Below are 16,875 nucleotides of genomic sequence, written 5' to 3'. Positions count from 1 at the left end.
CGCATACGAACTAAAATGGAAAATCGGACTCTATTCGCTGACATAGGGAGTACATTTCTAAATATAGAAGCATTACTATCTATACTTATTCTCTCTCTTACTTTATTCTCTCTACTTAATTCATAAAACAACGCTACATAAAATCTCGTGTCGAATTAGAATGCTCCACTTTAAGTGAGACGAAGGAGGTATGTAATTTATTTTAGTTTAATTAATATTTATAAATAGATTTTCAATACAAAATATTTAAAATTTCAATTATCAATTACAATTCATATACATTTATTAATTTACTAATTCTGTTCAACAGTTTTTCTTTCACTATTTAAACCAATGTTTTAAAAACCGGACCGGACTGGCCGGTCGGACCGCGAACCGGTAGGCATTCCGGTCCGGTTTGCCTCTAAAAACCGCCTGTTAGTTGACCCGCCTCGAACCGGTAAAACCGGCCGGTCCAACCGGTTGGACCGGGAACCGGGAACCGGTTCAACTGTATTTAAATATTTTTTTAAATGATATTTTGTTAGGGTTTGGTCATTGAATTCACTTCATTCCATTCAGCCTTCACTGTGAGCGCCGGCCAACATGACTCCTCAGTCTCACCCTCGACGAACCTCCCCACTGTGAATCCGCCGTCGCCCAACCGCGAGATCGAAAGCCCCACGCCGTCGTCGGACAACCGCGAGATCGAAAGCCTCCCACCCCCACTTCCCACTCCCACTTCCTCCCGCCGTCGTGGTAAAGGTTATTTGTTTTGGCTCTTTCTCCTCAAAGTCCACATCTATAGTTTTCCTAGTAATTGAATTGCAAACAAATTAGGTAAGGCCTCAAAAAGCTGAACTTTATCCAAAAGAAAGGAGGAATTTAAATACTGCAATCATATTTATTTTTGTTTTTTTACAGCTTAAAATATCAGAATCAGTTACTGGGCTCTCAAAACTACCATGTCTATGCTCTGTTCTTCTCTGATGTTCTATGTTCTTATTAGTTCCTGCGAAATAGGAAAGATCACCTTATGGCTAAGTGATTCAATTTATATGTCTTGCAGAAAATGAGCGAGGGTGACTCGCGTACGATTGATCAGCAAAGTGGTGGCAACAGCGCTTCAAAATACCGAGGGAAAAAAGATCCAGCATGGCAGTACTGTACCGCTGATATTGGTGGTGGATTAAAAAAAATCATTTGTGATTTTTGTCATGTAACAATCGGCGGTGGAGGAATTCACCGAATGAAGGAGCATCTAGCCGGCGCACCTGGTAATGTTGTTTCTTGTTCTAAAGTCCCTTCTGAAGTTCGTTTTCGAATGAAATCATCAATAAAAGAACATCAAGACAAGAAAAAGGAGAAGGTTATGAGTGCTGGTAATGGGGACCAATGTGATAATGAGTTCCAAGGTGATAATATTCAAGAAGTTCAATACAATAAGGGCAAGGGAGTTGATCTAAATAAGAGAAAGAGAATGGATGATATAAAAGATTATATGAAACCGGGGGGGGGGGGGAATTGATACATCTCAGCCTACTCTAAAAGCATGCATTCAAAGTAAGGCAAGATGGCATGAGACTGATATGGCATTGACTTTATGGTTTTATGATGCTTGCATTCCACTTAATGCTGTGAATTCACCCTTTTATCAGCGGGCAATTAATATGGTATCAACTATAGGGCAAGGGTATATAGGACCCAATTATCATGCACTAAGGGTTCCTTTGTTGAAAGAAGCTAAATTATCTGTCCAAGCTACTATTGATGATATGCGAAGTAAATGGGTTGGCTCTGGATGTACAATAATGGGTGATGGTTGGACAGATAATAGAAATAGAGCTTTGATAAACTTCTTAGTTTATTCTCAACATGGCGTGTCATTCATTAAGTCCGTTGATATCTCTAGTATAGAGGCAAATGCAGAGAATCTGTGCAACTTGTTTGCTGAAATTGTTGAAATTGTTGGCCCTCAAAATATAGTGCATATGGTTACTGATAATGCTCCAAACTACAAGAATGCAGGTTCTTTGTTGACTGAGAAATATCCTTCAATTGCTTGGTCACCTTGTGCTGCTCATTGCATCAACTTAATCATGAAGGATATGACAAAGTTGCCTTCAGTAAATGATGTGATTACACTTGCATCTAGGATCACTGTTTTTGTTTATAATCACAAGTGGCCTCTTAATTGGTTGAGAAATAGGCCTGGGTGGACGGAAATCATCAGGCCAGGTGATACTCGTTTTGGTACCAGCTTCATAGCACTGAAGAGCCTATATGATCATAAAGAACACTTGCAAGCTTTAGTCATCAGTCCAGGATTCAAAATTTTTTTGAGAGTGGCTAAAGCGAAAGAAGCTAAACAAGTGATTTTAGATGAGAAGTTTTGGAATAATTGTTTAATTATTTCCAAGATTATGGGCCCGATTATGAGATTGTTGCGCATTTGTGATTCTGATGAGAAACCGTCACTTGGTTATGTGTATGAGGGCATGTGGAGAGTGGTGAAAGGAGTGAAAGAGTTGTTCAAGAATAAGGAGAGGTTATATGAGAAGTACGTTGATATAATTGAATCAAGGTGGGATAGGATGTTGAAAAAAAATCTGCATGCAGTTGCGTTTTGGTTGAATCCTGCCTTTCAATATGATCCCGAAAGCCCGACTGATACCTCAGAGGTGATGGCAGGATTAGTTAATGTTTGGGAGACTTTGTGCCCGGGTGTAGATGGTTTCATGGAGGAGATAAATACCTTTCGTGAAAAAAGGTTAGGTTTTGGAAGGAAGATGGCTTTGGGTACTTCAAAATCTTCACGGCCTGGTAAGTTATTATCATGCATTCTTCATTCTAAAATTAAGTTATTTAAGTGATAGTTATAGTTATTTATATTAAATATTGATACTTGTTTTTTTTCAGATGAATGGTGGAGGACTTTTGGTTTTGGTGGAGGACTTTTGGTTTTGATGATGATGGAAATACTAGTAGCATCAACGATGGTTTTTGTGACTTGAGTTGCATTAATCTTGAAGTTGGAAATGAAAGTGATTGAGATGATCACTAAGTATTTTGTTTTGAGTTCATAGCTTGGTATTTTGATAAAAACTTATGCATTTTGATAAAGACTTGTGTATTTAGATATTTGAACGTATTGATCTTTGTATTTTGGTATTTGAACTTATTGGTATTGTAATGCAAATCTGCCATTTTGATATTAAGTGGCACAAAATATGCCATTTTTTATATTTTGATAATGCTATTTTTATTTATTATTCACAGTATTTATTATATATATATATAGGGTTGTGATCAATTGAGATTTTTTAGCCTAATTGAGAATTGAGATGCATTATAAGCCACTCATTTTTATTAAATGAGTGGTCCAGAATTTGCCACATGGAAAATATTTTTACATTAATTAATTGTGAAAGGGCATATTTGTAATTTCATCATATATTTTATTTAATAAATATTTTTTTTATTTTTTTTAAAAAAATTATTTTTTTTTGATTTTTTATTTTTTTATTTATTTTATTTATTTTATTTTTTTTTTATTTTTGTCAACTACATATACAATTCATGTCAACTACACACATGTAATGTCAACTACATATACAATTCATGTCAACTACACACATATAATGTCAACTACATATACAATTCATGTCAACTACACATATATAATGTCAATTATAAGTTGTTGACATTTGATGTGCAGAGCTATTGACATTTGATGTGCAGACTACACATCGTAGTTGACATAATGTCTCAGTAGTTGACATCGCGCGAAAATTTAAAAAAAATTTTAAAAAAATTAAAAAAAATTAAAAAAAAATAAAAAAATTAAATTTTTTTTAGTTGTTGACATTTTAATACGAGTTGTTGACATTTGATATTCTGGCTATTGAAATGAAATGACGATAATACCCATTAGTTGACATAATCTACTTGCAGTTGACATTTCAAAATGAGTGGCTGAAAATGCATCTCAATTCTCAATTAAGCTAAAAAATCTCAACCTAACAAGACCCTATATATAATATATATATATATATATATATATATATATATATATATATATTTAATAAGGGTTGTGATCAATGTCGAACCAATTTTAAAGACCGAACTAGAGACCAAATCTGGGCCATTAGATCTAGTTTTTTTGATGAGATGTGCTGCTGTGTAAATTTTTCGGTCTTCATTACAAGCCCATTTTACTTCATTGTATAGATTTATTACTTCATTCCGTACGTAATACCTTGAAACTACAACATGTTTTTACTTTCTTCCAGTAGGTTTTGAAATGATTCAACATATGTTTCATTTGAATTCATTGACCTGAGTTTTTACTTTATTTACATTAAAAAATGCAATTTATTCAAGTGCGTTTATTACTTCATTCAGAAACGTTATTACTTCATTGGAGAAGGTTTTTACTTCATTCCAGTAGGACTTCACATACTTCATTCCAATAATTTATTGCATCATTCCATGTGTTTATTACATCATATCAGCGTTGTGGAGGTGGTGATAGATATTGTAGAGAGAAAGAACGACACGCGATGGCGAAACCGCATTTACGTACTGGAATGAAGTAATAATCCTAATGGAATGAAGTAAAAACCTACTGGAATGAATTTAAATCTTTGTAACATGTTTGTATGACTTATTTACCTTCGGATGAATTAAAATAGGCTCGTGATGAAGGTGAAAATAAATTATAAATTTGTGCCTCTCATCCATAAAAAACTAGATCTAAAAACCCTAATTTGGTATGGTTCGGTGGTTCGGTCTTTAAGAGTGGATTTGTGAATAATGAGACTCTATATAATAATATATAAATAAATAAATATATGTATAAACAGTATTCCGGTTCAACCAATGGTTCGACCAGTGAACCGGTTAAACCAGTTGAACCAGTGAACCAGTAACGACGCTGGTTCGCTTGCCGGTCCAGTTTTTAAAACATTGATTTAAACTGTGTCGAATCTAAGTCGAAATCGGACAATTATTTCGCAGAATGCGGAAATACTAGAATTGATGTAACACAAGTAAACGCACTACTAGCATTAGAGAAGCGCGTGTGGCGCACGCTGAATTCCGCGACGAGTGGAAGGCGGCTGTAGTGAAAAGTCAAAACCAGTTTTAACGGTTGCAACGTGGCGCTCCCGTCGTGACAGAGTAGAAAATGCGATAGTGCCAAACAGTCCCTTACCAATTTTCTCCTTTTTCTCTCAATTTCTTTGTACATTTCTCAACTCTCATGCTTTTTGTCTCCCACTACTTCGCATCTCAACAATAATATCACCAGAAAATTGGAATTCAAGTAAGCTCCCATTTGACCCAATTGATCTCTCTCACCTCAGATATTTTCCCCTTTCCCCAATTCATGGACCTCAGGACCATACTTCTCTACTCACATTTTGCTCTCTTCCTCTCCACTTCCCTCGTCTTTGCTGGCGACATAGTTCACCAAGATGATATTGCTCCCAAGAAGCCTGGCTGTGACAACAATTTCGTACTGGTAACTCTCTCTCTCTCTCTCTTCTTACTTTTTTGAAGCTTTCGCCTTTTTGCATTTCCTCACTAAAGTAATTGAACTTTTCTTATAAAAAAAATATGAAATTGGAGAAGGTAAGATGTTTTTTTTCTTGGTGATTGGTTGCAAGTTTTGATTTTTGAGGTACTTATGGCTGATGGGAGTATTGTTGAAGGTTGTTTCTGGGGAGGGCTTTACTTTCTACAGTTGGTTGTGTTTTAATATGATATAATTAAAGGTCTGACTCATTATAGATTTTGTTTTGCTATTTAATTGTTACTATGTCTTTTATATTAGTATTCCTATTGCCTGTAATTATGATGTTTTTGAATCTTGTGCGTTGGCCTGTTAGTCATTATATGGAGAAGGAAAGGTGGGTATTAGCAATAGTGAAAAGATTTTGTTTTAAATAGTTTAGGCTGAAGTTGATGTAACTTTCTTTATGCATTGTTGATATTAGTGGGATCATAGATCTTTATGAATTGTTAAAGGAAATGAAATTTGGAAAAAATGTAAACCCAATTCCTCGACTAGTTTATGTGAATATGATCAGCTGAAGTTGCACTTCATGACTGTTCAATAGGTTAAAGTCCCTATTTGGCTAGATGGTGTCGAGGTAACACAATTCGTTGGTATCGGTGCTCGATTTGGTCCGACATTGGAGTCACAGGAGAAGCGTGCCGACCAGATTATAGTTTCTCTTGCAGACCCTCCTGATTGTTGTAGTACACCGAGGAACAAGGTATTCTTCTCAGTTACATTTTCAACTGTTGTGACTATTAGGTTTTCTTTTCTTGTGGTGTTCTTCTAAAAAGCTGCCATTTATACCTGGCTTATTAATCCGTTTTGCATTTCCATAGCTGACAGGTGAGGCTATCTTGGTACACCGGGGGAACTGCAGTTTTGTTACCAAAGCAAAAGTTGCAGAAGCCGCTGGTGCTTCAGCTCTACTTATTATAAACAATCAGACAGGTCTCTTCCTTCTCTTATCATAAAGTTATAGCTTTCCGGTTAGCTGAACACCGTTCACAATTCCAACTAAATGAATTCACTTCTTAATACTTTTCTTTAGAAACAGACACGGTTCTTAAGTAGTAATCTCTGGTTTAACTTTTAAATGTTGCACTATCCATTTTACTCCTCTCATATGCTGTTCCCGTGTCCACTAAAAGTTATATAGGGACTCATCCATGGATCATTACTATAATGTTGACAACTAAACTTAATTAGATGTTGATATTACGCTGCTGATACCTCACGGTTCCCTCCTGATGGTGCTGTCATCCAGATCTCTTCAAAATGGTGTGTGAGAAAAATGAGACTGTTGTAGATGTTGGCATACCAGTAGTCATGCTTCCGCAAGATGCTGGTGGGAGCTTGAAAGTTAGCATGAAAAACAGTTCGCACGGTAAGCTTTGGCCTCCACGGTTTTGATCATTAGAATAGCACCTGATATTTTTACTCCTAACGGATTTGTGTATGCCACCAAGATGCTTGTATATACACGTTTTATGCGGTTGTATGTTCTCTGTCCGCATAATTTCGTCTATTGCATCCCATTCACGATCTTGGTGTTATTTTCAGTTTCCATCCAGATTTACTCGCCAAAACGCCCGTTGGTTGATGTTGCTGAAGTCTTTTTATGGCTGATGGCTGTCGGTACTGTCTTGTGTGCATCTTATTGGTCTGCATGGAGTGCTAGAGAAGCAGCTATCGAGCAGGACAAGCTCTTAAAGGTAGTGCAGGGCGTTGTTCAGCATAAGCTTCTGCTGTTAATATTAGAATAAAGATAAGGGTCCTCATGCAGTTCTGATGTTTATTGTTAACCTATCAGGATGGTTTTGATGAACACCTAACCAGCGATACTCATCATTCAAGTGGTCTAATCGAGATCAACACAGCCTCGGCAATTTTCTTTGTCGTGTTTGCCTCTTGTTTCTTGGTTATGCTCTACAAGTTGATGTCTTACTGGTTCATTGAAATTCTCGTGGTTGTGTTTTGCATAGGTGGTGTAGAGGTATGATATCATTTCTGATATTCAAGTTATTTGTGGGGTTTTCATGCTGTCTAAAAGATTTTCGAATTGGCATGCTATTTGCTCAAACTTTGTGTTAGATTTCTGAAGTGCCTCACTAAGGCATTTTGACATTTTTGTGTGTTCATGTGAATTTCAATGTACTTTAATAGTTTAACTGACGGAAAAACTTTCTTGGGGTATATTATGTTGCACCTGGCTAGCCTTTGATTGATTAATTCATGAGAATGTAGGCAGCTACTTCTGACTTTAACTGAACACTGATATCGTTTGTTTTGTATCACAGGGTTTGCAAACTTGTCTAGTGGCCATTTTAGCCTGGTATGTTCTATCTGTTTTGTTTTTTTTAACTTAAGCTTATCTTATATATGTGTGGTGTATGCGTGGATGGGTGTGTGTGTCTAATGATTGAGTTTGGGTGTGCATTTGCTTGTGGAGCACAGAGGAGCCGCACTGTTGTTTGCTCGATAAGTTTGCAATCCTATGTTCTCATAGCATTGACTTACATTACTGAAATATAGTTTCAGATGGTTTGAACATGCTGCAGAGTCGTTTGTCAAAATACCTGTTCTCGGATCTGTATCATATCTGACACTCGCTGTTTCTCCAATTTGCGTAGCATTTTCTATTTTATGGGCAGTGTACCGCAGTGCCTCTATCGCTTGGATTGGCCAAGATATACTTGTAAGAATGATATTTCTGTCTGTCAGTATTGTTTGCCATATTAAAATGAGATCCAAATAGCACTAAAAGTTTCATTAGCTTAAGTAAAATTTTCTATGCTTAGTAATCGTGTTAAACTCAAATGCTAACAATAGTAAAATATGATAGTTGACTAGAGGGGAGCAAAATTGTTTACGTTCATCGATTCATGCGAGTTTGCTCATAAATGCCACATTTAGAAAATAAGACAGCTCCAAAATATGCTTGTCGTCAAATTTGCTCATAAGCTGTCTTTTTCTCTTCTGCTTTGAGAAGTGAATCTGCAGTAGAACTTCATGCCATAGGAATCAAACTAGTTTCACTTGCCATTCCATTCCATTTCATAGCTTAACTTGTTTCACAAGGAGATGAAAATTTATGTATGTTGTTTCTTACGTAGATTATGAATGCCATCTACTAAATTGTTTGGCTGATCTTGAATGTATCACTGAAACAGGGAATTGCGCTTATCATAACTGTTCTCCAAATAGTACGCATTCCAAATCTCAAGGTGGTTATCGAGACTCATGTTATACTATAATGTCTTTTTCTTAGATGCAATCACGAAGCTATTGTTGGAAGCGTTTCAATCTACCTGCTTTCTATCTATTTTTCTTGTAACGGGATCTTTATTTCTTGATTTTGTGTCAACTGTCTAGGGAAAACACCAGTCCTGAACAAGCCTCACCACCACCCTTCTGAAACATAAAAATATATATACTTTAAAAAAAAAGGAATACCTGTAAATTCATCTCTGAATTTTTTTGAGTATTATTATAGCATTACACGAAGTATCAACATTTTGTCTCTGGACATTTAAGCAACAGATGGTGTTTCATGCCATAAAATCAAACAAAATATGCTGCCTCGGGTTGCAAATAATCTTCCGGATACATGTGTTGCTTGAATTTATATGATCTGATCACAGTCCATCCTTGGATTCCTCAGGTTGGAACAGTTTTACTGAGCTGTTCGTTCTTGTACGACATCTTTTGGGTTTTCTTGTCTAAACGGTGGTTCCATAAGAGCGTGATGATAGTGGTGAGCAATTGTTCAAATCTTGAAATGAAGCATGATATAAACTTTTGTCGGTTTCGATAGCTGCCTTATAACTGTGTTCTTGGTTCTTTCTTGTAGGTAGCTCGTGGTGACGGAAGTGGAGAAGATGGCATTCCCATGCTACTCAAAATCCCTCGAATGTTCGATCCTTGGGGTGGATTTAGTATCATCGGATTTGGTGATATTATCATACCTGGACTGCTAGTAACTTTTTCCCTAAGGTTTGAACCACCATTTTTAACTCTCATTCCCGTCTCTTATCCTGTTATGCCCCAGGCCTACTGGGATAAGGGCCCGTGACACTACTGCAAGCAACTACTTGACATCCATCCTCATATGACACATTTTCTTGAAGAGTTTGCCAAACTGGTTAACCCCGAGTTTCTTGAAGAGTTCGTTATCTTTTGAGACCTCACATTTTCTCCTCTATAACAGGGCTTAGTAGTAACTTCACCTAATATTTGAGTTTTTCACTTCAAGAAACATCGCAAAACCTCCTAATGCGAAAACTCATGCTCGTATGGCACACACCTCACAAGCTTTCACCAAGTATACGTATTTTGGAAGTCCATCCTCAAAAGAGATTTGTTGGTCTGCTGCAAAATATATGCATGAACGGCGAAAACTTCACCTTTTTAACCGTGTGGCATGGTTTCTTGCAGGTATGATTGGCTGTCTAAGAAAAGCCTAAAAGCTGGATATTTCCTGTGGGCAATGCTGGCTTATGGTTTAGGTAAGCGATCATTCTTCGTGGGAGAGAGAAAGAGAGAGAGATGTTTACTGATATTACTGCACGTTCGAAATTACTGGCAACAGGTCTGTTAATTACTTATGTGGCTCTGAATCTTATGGATGGACATGGCCAGCCTGCTTTACTATACATTGTCCCTTTCACTCTAGGTTAAACTCAAACCCCGTTTCCTAATTCAAATTCATCAGCTTGTCTCACATAATCAACACGCGTTAATTTTGTGTCTTCAGGGACTCTAATAGTGTTGGCGAACAAGAGAGGCGATCTTAAGCATCTGTGGACAGTCGGGGAGCCTTACAGACCCTGCCCGCACGTTCGGCTCCAACAGGACGAACAATGACAGTTTCGACACAATTAACAAGATTCTTGGCGACTCGAGCGACCCTCTTACTACATGCTCTCTATGAGATTGGGTGCTCTCTTGTGTAGAGGCTTTAGTGTATCACTACGGATAGGTATAAAATGCTTCTTGTTTTCTGACTTTCTGATATGTACCTCTAAACTTAAATCAAATAAACTCCATATTTCATTTTATACCTTTCCAAGTTTGATCTAAAGTATGAGTTATACAATTGTTTAAATACCCAACAATTTGGTACAATTAGGAATATTTATTTATTTGTAGCTTTTAAATAAAGGGTGAGAAAAACTAAGTGTTGCTTAATTTAAATTTGAATATTAGCATTGAGGGATTTCTCATAATATTATAAAATGAAAATTAATTGTTAAACTCCATCAAACAGATAGCCACACATTTGATTTCGCTTTCAATAAAATTTCTGTATATGAACATTATCTATGATAGCCACCCCAGCTACCAACTAAATTAGACTAAAGTAGGTGCATTATTAATGTTTTTGAATCTATGATAAGCCTCTATATAATTAATGCTCTCACAATCTTGCTTGGTGAATTATAGGATACTAGTCATAACTCAACCTCTAATTCACCAGCACAAAGTGTCGGTTTGTATACTAAAAAAAGTAATTTGAGCAAGTTTGCATTTTATTATGTATTAAATTTATTTTATACGCACAAAGTTCAAAAAAATAAGAAATGAAGATTGTATTTGTCTTGCCTAATTTGATTAACTATCATGTCACTATGTCGATCTTTATCAGTAAATATGATTGGCAAAACACTACGAAGCCTAAAACTTGAGCTGATCTTGTTGGTTGATTGTGGTAAGAAAAAGAAAATGTGAATTTGACTAATAAAAATTCTTTTATGTATAGAAAAATTAGATTTCTTATGCTTGTAGACAATGGATTTCTAGTTGACCGTCTTTCTTTTTTTGGTATTATGATTTTTATGGCTTATCCAAATGATATTACAATTTTAAAAAATGTACTACTCCCAAAGTGCCTAATATTATAATGAATGTGTAACATCATTATATTTACAGTAAATTAACTGCATTTTGAGAAATCAGAATTCTCATCTAGTCATAAGATTTAATCCTTGTGTTACACACTCATTTGGTAAGCACAATGCATTAATTTCTTGCGGATCTTCGAGATCAAATGAAAAATGATTCTCTATTTTCATAATAAATACGTATATCACTATATTTCAATTTCATTAATTATATTTTTGAAAGAAAATGAACGTCGTATTAGGGGAGGTGGAGGGTAGAGGGTGGAGAACACCCATTAAATGTAGCTGTTAATAATTAAATTTGGCCACCAAACATTGCAGCGTTTTCTATAAGTAATGAAGAAAGAAAGCTTTCGGCCACCAACTTATCTTGTAGGACTATTTTAAGCATATGAATTTTTTTGAAAATTATTTATTCTATTTCAAATAACAAGATGTTAAAATTCTTAAATCTTGTCCCACGTCGATTCAGTGGCGATCCTAGCTCATCTGTATAAGTGTGGATAATCCTCCCCTTTACGAGGCCTTTTAAGGGATGAGTGACATATTTCTAATATGGTATCATAGCGGGTCCAATTCGATGATGGATCTAAATCTTGTCGTCTATGGTGATGATCCTAGCTTGTCTATAAAAGTATAGATAACTCTCTCCCTTATAAGGCCTTTTAAGGGGTGAGTGACACATTTCTAATATTGTATCAGAACTTCTTAAATCTTGTCCCACCTCGATTTGGTGACGATCCTAGTTCATTTATATAAGTATGAATAACCCTCCTCTTTACAAGGCTTTTTAAGGGTAAGTGACCATTTCTAATACTAATACAAGAAATATATCTTGAAATTGTATGTTTTATGCATCAAGAAAACAAAATTCCAGGCAGAATTTAGGTGGTAAAGCGGCAACTACTCTTTGAATTAAATTGACGATTATTTAGTCACGTGCATCAACGGTGAATGCCCTTATTGAATAATAATACTACGACTACTAATAATAATAGTAATAAATTGTATGGCAACGAGATTTTATATGCATTTGCTAAATGGCGAAATAAATGAAATGAGACTTCTATTAACGGATGAATCAGGTAAATACTATGAGACTTGTTTTATCAAGTTGAGGGGGTATCCGAGTATGTATGATGCGTAATCACATGCTAATGAGATTTAGATTGGCAAAACTGAAATTTATATTTCTCGTATGATGCAGTGCGGTATACACTGTCCCAAAGGTATTTGAGATATGTTTTTTTTGACATGAAATTTAAGAAATTGATATGTTAAATGTTAAAGTGGAAAGAGTAGAGTAACAGAAGGAATAAAGTTAAAGAGAAGAAGGGAAAGTCTAGTAAAAGCAAAGATAATTTTTTGTTAAAAAGAGAAATGACTCAATTATCTTGGAACAACATAAAAAGTTATACGACTCATTTATAATTCAATAGGATGCATATTTCCCATAATATGGCTATATTTCTCATATTATAGTGATGTAGTAAATTCAAATATTACTCATATATTGTAGTAAAGTGAATTCAAACCCACCATGGTGGGATGGTGTAGTTCTCTCACCATCTTATACGAAATAATTTTTTTTTTCCAGAACTTATTTATTAAAAAAAACATTTTACCAACTAAATTTTGCTTCTACTACTTTAAATTCTTAAGAGATACTATGATTTTTCATATAATTAGAAAAAGAACCACCGAATGCTTAACTCAGTTGGTTCCTGGGTGGTAGATTGTCCCTAAGCAGACAGGATCGAATGCTGACAGCCGCAGTGTGGGAGTTTCACCACTGTGGTGGCTCCTTGTGTGCTGGTTACCAGTGTAAGTTCCTCCCACCTAATGGGCCGCTGAGGTACCGTGTTTGAACCCCTCCATAGCGATGTCGGGCCGGGTTATGGGGGCGCCTGGGGTGAGCGAATCACCTTTTGTCCCTAAGAAAAAGAACCACCGAAGAGAGGGCATATCTGTCATTTCCATCCCCATCCTCATTTAAAACACAACTCCCTCCCCAACAAATCACACCTACACTCATTAATATACAAAATTCATGCATACATAAACCTCTCCACACACTCTCTCTCACACACACACACACACTTCGAGAGAGACGAAATGGCTGAAACCGCCGCAGCCGCGGCGCGCTTCCCCTCAATCGAGAAATGCGACCTCTCCAGCTCGAAGCGCCACTCAATCGCGGCGGATCTCGACGGAACGCTCCTGATCTCCCGCTCCTCCTTCCCTTACTTCATGCTCGTGGCGATCGAGGCCGGCAGCCTCCTCCGCGGCCTCATCCTCCTACTCGCCTTCCCGCTCATCGCCGTGGCCTACGTCTTCGTCTCCGAAGCCCTCGCCATCCAGATGCTGATCTACATCTCCTTCTCCGGGATCAAGGTGCGCGACATCGAGCTGGCCGCGCGCGCCGTGCTGCCTAGGTTCTACGCCACCGACGTGCGGCCGGAGAGCTACGCCGTGTTCGAGAAGTGCCAGAGGAAAGTGATAATCACGGCGAATCCGACGATCATGGTGGAGCCGTTCGTGAAGGACTATTTGGGCGGAGACAAGGTGATCGGGACGGAGATTGAGGTAGATCCGAAGACGAAGAAGGCGACGGGATTCGTGAAGAAACCGGGGATTTTGGTCGGGAAATTAAAGAAATTGGGGGTGCTGCGCGAGTTCGGAGAGGAGAAGCCGGAGATCGGAATCGGAGATCGAGAATCTGACCACGATTTCATGTCAATTTGCAAGGTTAGTTATCTTCTTCTTCTACATTTTAGCTCGAATTTTGAGTAATTGATTCAAATTGAAGGTGTTACTCATGCTTTTTCTATGTGATTAACTGAGATTTTACTGTTGTTGGTTGATTTTCTATGTGGTTATCCTAATTAAGCGTAATTGAATTGAACTTGGAATTCATTTTCAGTCGGAGCTTTAAAAATCGCCAATACTTCTGATAATAAACATTTAAAAGAAATTAAGTTCATAATGCACATTGTTAATAATGAATTTCATAGCTTAGAATATCATCAACTTTGGAAATAGTATTGTTTATGTATTCTTGTGACAGTTGGTTGACTAGCCAGATAATTCGAATTAATGTTGGTGAACGACCTGATCCGTTGAAATTTGATTAAATTATGTCGATTTCGGTAAATTAGGAGAAAAATATTGTTTTGTAGTATAAGGATGGTGACTTGACTTAGATTGGTTTTCGAAAATGCTTGATTAAATTATTATTATTTATTAATTTATGTAGGATTCTATATTTGTAGAAAAAAGTTTCAGTATATACATGTTCATGATGACTTTTGCTTTCTTGCATGTTTTTGGTTTTCAACGAGCATTAAATTTCATCACATGTTTTTGTATAATATGCCAATGAAAATAAATGAGCAGGTGAATGAATCCCTCCTATTAACTGGATATTGACATTTAGTTCTCTAACCAATAAGTTGAAAAGTTGGGGATTCGGTTACTACTTCTAAAACATTATCGATTAGAAAAAGGAGAAAAACTACATGGACATAGAAAGTCATAATGAGAATATATTCCAAATTTAATAATTAAAATAATAGATTATAGTGCTACTATTATAATTGAAATTCTAAAAAAATAAATGTTATGGCCAATCATAGTTAATATGGTCAAATAGTAATACTAATCTATGCCTAGACAAGGACAAAAACGTTATTGAAAACGAAATCTAAAATAATTAAATACGACTACTAATTAGATTGGAGTCACCTAATAAATGTAGCAGTTGATGGTGTTGTAATATCAATGTAGTTGGGCTTTGAGACCTAAAAGGGAGGCACAACATTAATAACCCAACTTTTAACAACGCATGTGTTCGAATTTATTTCGAAACATTATTACTTCAAGCTGGCTAATTTAATGTGAGTATATATACTCTTCTGCACCTCCAATTAAATTCGGATAAAGTCAATTCACTCCTTCCTTCCATAATAAGTGGGACATTTTTTATTGATACAATTGTAAAAAAGTGAACAGATACACAAAATATCCGAAAAAGAATATACAGTAGTTCATTTTTTTTACCGTGGTTGATCTAGAGTGTAACAAGTGATGGTTATGTTAAACAGGAAGGGTACATGGTGCACCCGAGCAAAACAGCGAAGCCGTTGCCGGTCGACCGGCTGAAAAGCCGGCTGATCTTCCACGACGGCCGTCTAGTCCAGCGACCGACGCCACTGAACGCACTAGTGACCTACATTTGGCTGCCATTCGGGTTCGTCCTCTCGTTGATCCGCGTCTACTTCAACCTACCCCTCCCGGAGCGCATCGTTCGCTACACCTACCCAATGCTGGGGATCAACCTCGTGATCAAGGGCAACCCGCCCCCGCCGAGCTCCCCGGGAAACCTCTACGTGTGCAACCACCGCATTGCCCTGGACCCCATCGTGATCGCGATCGCGCTGGGGCGGAAGGTGTCGTGCGTGACGTACAGCGTGAGCAAGCTGTCGAGGCTGCTGTCGCCTATCCCGGCGGTGGCGCTGACGCGGGACAGGGAGGCGGACGCGGTGATGATCAAGGCGCTGCTGCAGAAGGGGGACCTGGTGGTGTGCCCGGAGGGGACGACGTGCAGGGAGCCGTACCTGCTGCGGTTCAGCGCGCTGTTCGCGGAGCTAAGCGACAGGGTGGTGCCGGTGGCGGTGAACCTGAAGCAGAGCATGTTCTACGGGACGACGGTGAGGGGGGTCAAGTTCTGGGACGCCTACTTCTACTTCATGAACCCACGGCCGACGTACGAGGTGACTTTCCTGGAGCGGCTGCCGGAGGAGATGACGGTAAAGGCCGGGGGGAAGTCGTCGATCGAGGTGGCGAATCATGTGCAGAGGATGTTGGCGGATGCGCTGGGGTTTGAGTGCACTCAGCTGACTAGGAAGGATAAGTATATGCTGCTTGGTGGGAATGATGGCAAGGTGGAGTCTATGTATTCCAAGAAATCATGATGATGTATCAATCCATGTTTTCGGGTATTCATGTTTTAGTATAATTGTTTGTCTCTGTAGCAATATGTGTTGATGCTCGTGCTTCACATTTTCGAATAATAGTACTATTTCATTGCTATAAGGCTATAATTCTATACTTACTATTGTTTCTTTGTAGTATCATTCAAAATTCTCATTATTTTCTTTCTGTTGGTTTGAAGTTTGAAAAGTTCATAGATGAAATCTCGTGTTTCCGTAAAATTTATGCAAGATGCAGTTTTAATTAGAGAACGTATAGTTTAGTTGATAAATTGATCCAATGACAAAGGAGCAGCAACCGACCTTAGCTCAGTTGGTAGAGCGGAGGACTGTAGTATGATAGCTGAGATCCTTAGGTCGCTGGTTCGAATCCGGCAGGTCGGACGTTTTTAATCTTCACGTTTTAATGATTGCGCTGTAATATTTATTTCATATTCGCATA

The 16,875-nt window shown here is 37.6% G+C and overlaps 3 protein-coding genes and 1 non-coding gene across 4 annotated transcripts; all 4 read left to right on the top strand.

Moving 5' to 3' along the window:
• Positions 1 to 1,051: 1,051 nt before the first annotated feature.
• Positions 1,052 to 2,993, top strand: LOC121765670. Its single transcript, XM_042161881.1, has 3 exons — positions 1,052 to 1,394; positions 1,810 to 2,802; positions 2,899 to 2,993. The coding sequence occupies exons 1-3, from the start codon at positions 1,052 to 1,054 to the stop codon at positions 2,991 to 2,993; spliced, it is 1,431 nt and encodes a 476-aa protein (XP_042017815.1).
• Positions 2,994 to 5,209: 2,216 nt separating this feature from the next.
• Positions 5,210 to 10,599, top strand: LOC121765538 (signal peptide peptidase-like 4). Its single transcript, XM_042161728.1, has 14 exons — positions 5,210 to 5,503; positions 6,102 to 6,260; positions 6,379 to 6,490; positions 6,807 to 6,926; positions 7,103 to 7,254; positions 7,353 to 7,535; positions 7,840 to 7,874; positions 8,075 to 8,237; positions 8,713 to 8,766; positions 9,204 to 9,296; positions 9,393 to 9,535; positions 9,977 to 10,047; positions 10,131 to 10,214; positions 10,296 to 10,599. Exons 1-14 carry the CDS (start codon positions 5,369 to 5,371, stop codon positions 10,403 to 10,405), a joined length of 1,614 nt encoding a protein of 537 aa, XP_042017662.1. The 5' UTR covers positions 5,210 to 5,368; the 3' UTR covers positions 10,406 to 10,599.
• Positions 10,600 to 13,471: 2,872 nt separating this feature from the next.
• LOC121765539 (probable glycerol-3-phosphate acyltransferase 8) lies at positions 13,472 to 16,577 on the top strand. Its single transcript, XM_042161729.1, has 2 exons — positions 13,472 to 14,190; positions 15,546 to 16,577. The coding sequence occupies exons 1-2, from the start codon at positions 13,558 to 13,560 to the stop codon at positions 16,413 to 16,415; spliced, it is 1,503 nt and encodes a 500-aa protein (XP_042017663.1). The 5' UTR covers positions 13,472 to 13,557; the 3' UTR covers positions 16,416 to 16,577.
• A 154-nt stretch (positions 16,578 to 16,731) lies between these two features.
• On the top strand, positions 16,732 to 16,817 carry TRNAY-GUA. The gene is given in 2 exon segments: positions 16,732 to 16,768; positions 16,782 to 16,817. It is a non-coding gene; the product is annotated as a tRNA-Tyr (tRNA).
• Positions 16,818 to 16,875: the final 58 nt, after the last annotated feature.

Source organism: Salvia splendens, chromosome 14 (genome assembly GCF_004379255.2).
Source record: "Salvia splendens isolate huo1 chromosome 14, SspV2, whole genome shotgun sequence".
In the NCBI taxonomy this organism is placed as follows: domain Eukaryota; kingdom Viridiplantae; phylum Streptophyta; class Magnoliopsida; order Lamiales; family Lamiaceae; genus Salvia; species Salvia splendens.
This window is presented reverse-complemented; position numbering and strand designations above follow the sequence as displayed.

Bases quoted from the DNA above. Each gene is read 5' to 3' on its own strand.
- LOC121765670 (XM_042161881.1), top strand. From the start codon at position 1,052: ATGAGCGAGGGTGACTCGCGTACGATTGATCAGCAAAGTGGTGGCAAC. The intron at 1,395-1,809 runs GTGATAATATTC...ATGGTTGGACAG, and splicing joins ATGTGATAATGAGTTCCAAG to ATAATAGAAATAGAGCTTTG. The intron at 2,803-2,898 runs GTAAGTTATTAT...GTTTTTTTTCAG, and splicing joins TTCAAAATCTTCACGGCCTG to ATGAATGGTGGAGGACTTTT.
- LOC121765538 (XM_042161728.1), top strand. From the start codon at position 5,369: ATGGACCTCAGGACCATACTTCTCTACTCACATTTTGCTCTCTTCCTC. The intron at 7,255-7,352 runs GTAGTGCAGGGC...TTAACCTATCAG, and splicing joins AGCAGGACAAGCTCTTAAAG to GATGGTTTTGATGAACACCT. The intron at 7,875-8,074 runs GTATGTTCTATC...ACTGAAATATAG, and splicing joins CTAGTGGCCATTTTAGCCTG to TTTCAGATGGTTTGAACATG.
- LOC121765539 (XM_042161729.1), top strand. From the start codon at position 13,558: ATGGCTGAAACCGCCGCAGCCGCGGCGCGCTTCCCCTCAATCGAGAAA. The intron at 14,191-15,545 runs GTTAGTTATCTT...TATGTTAAACAG, and splicing joins ATTTCATGTCAATTTGCAAG to GAAGGGTACATGGTGCACCC.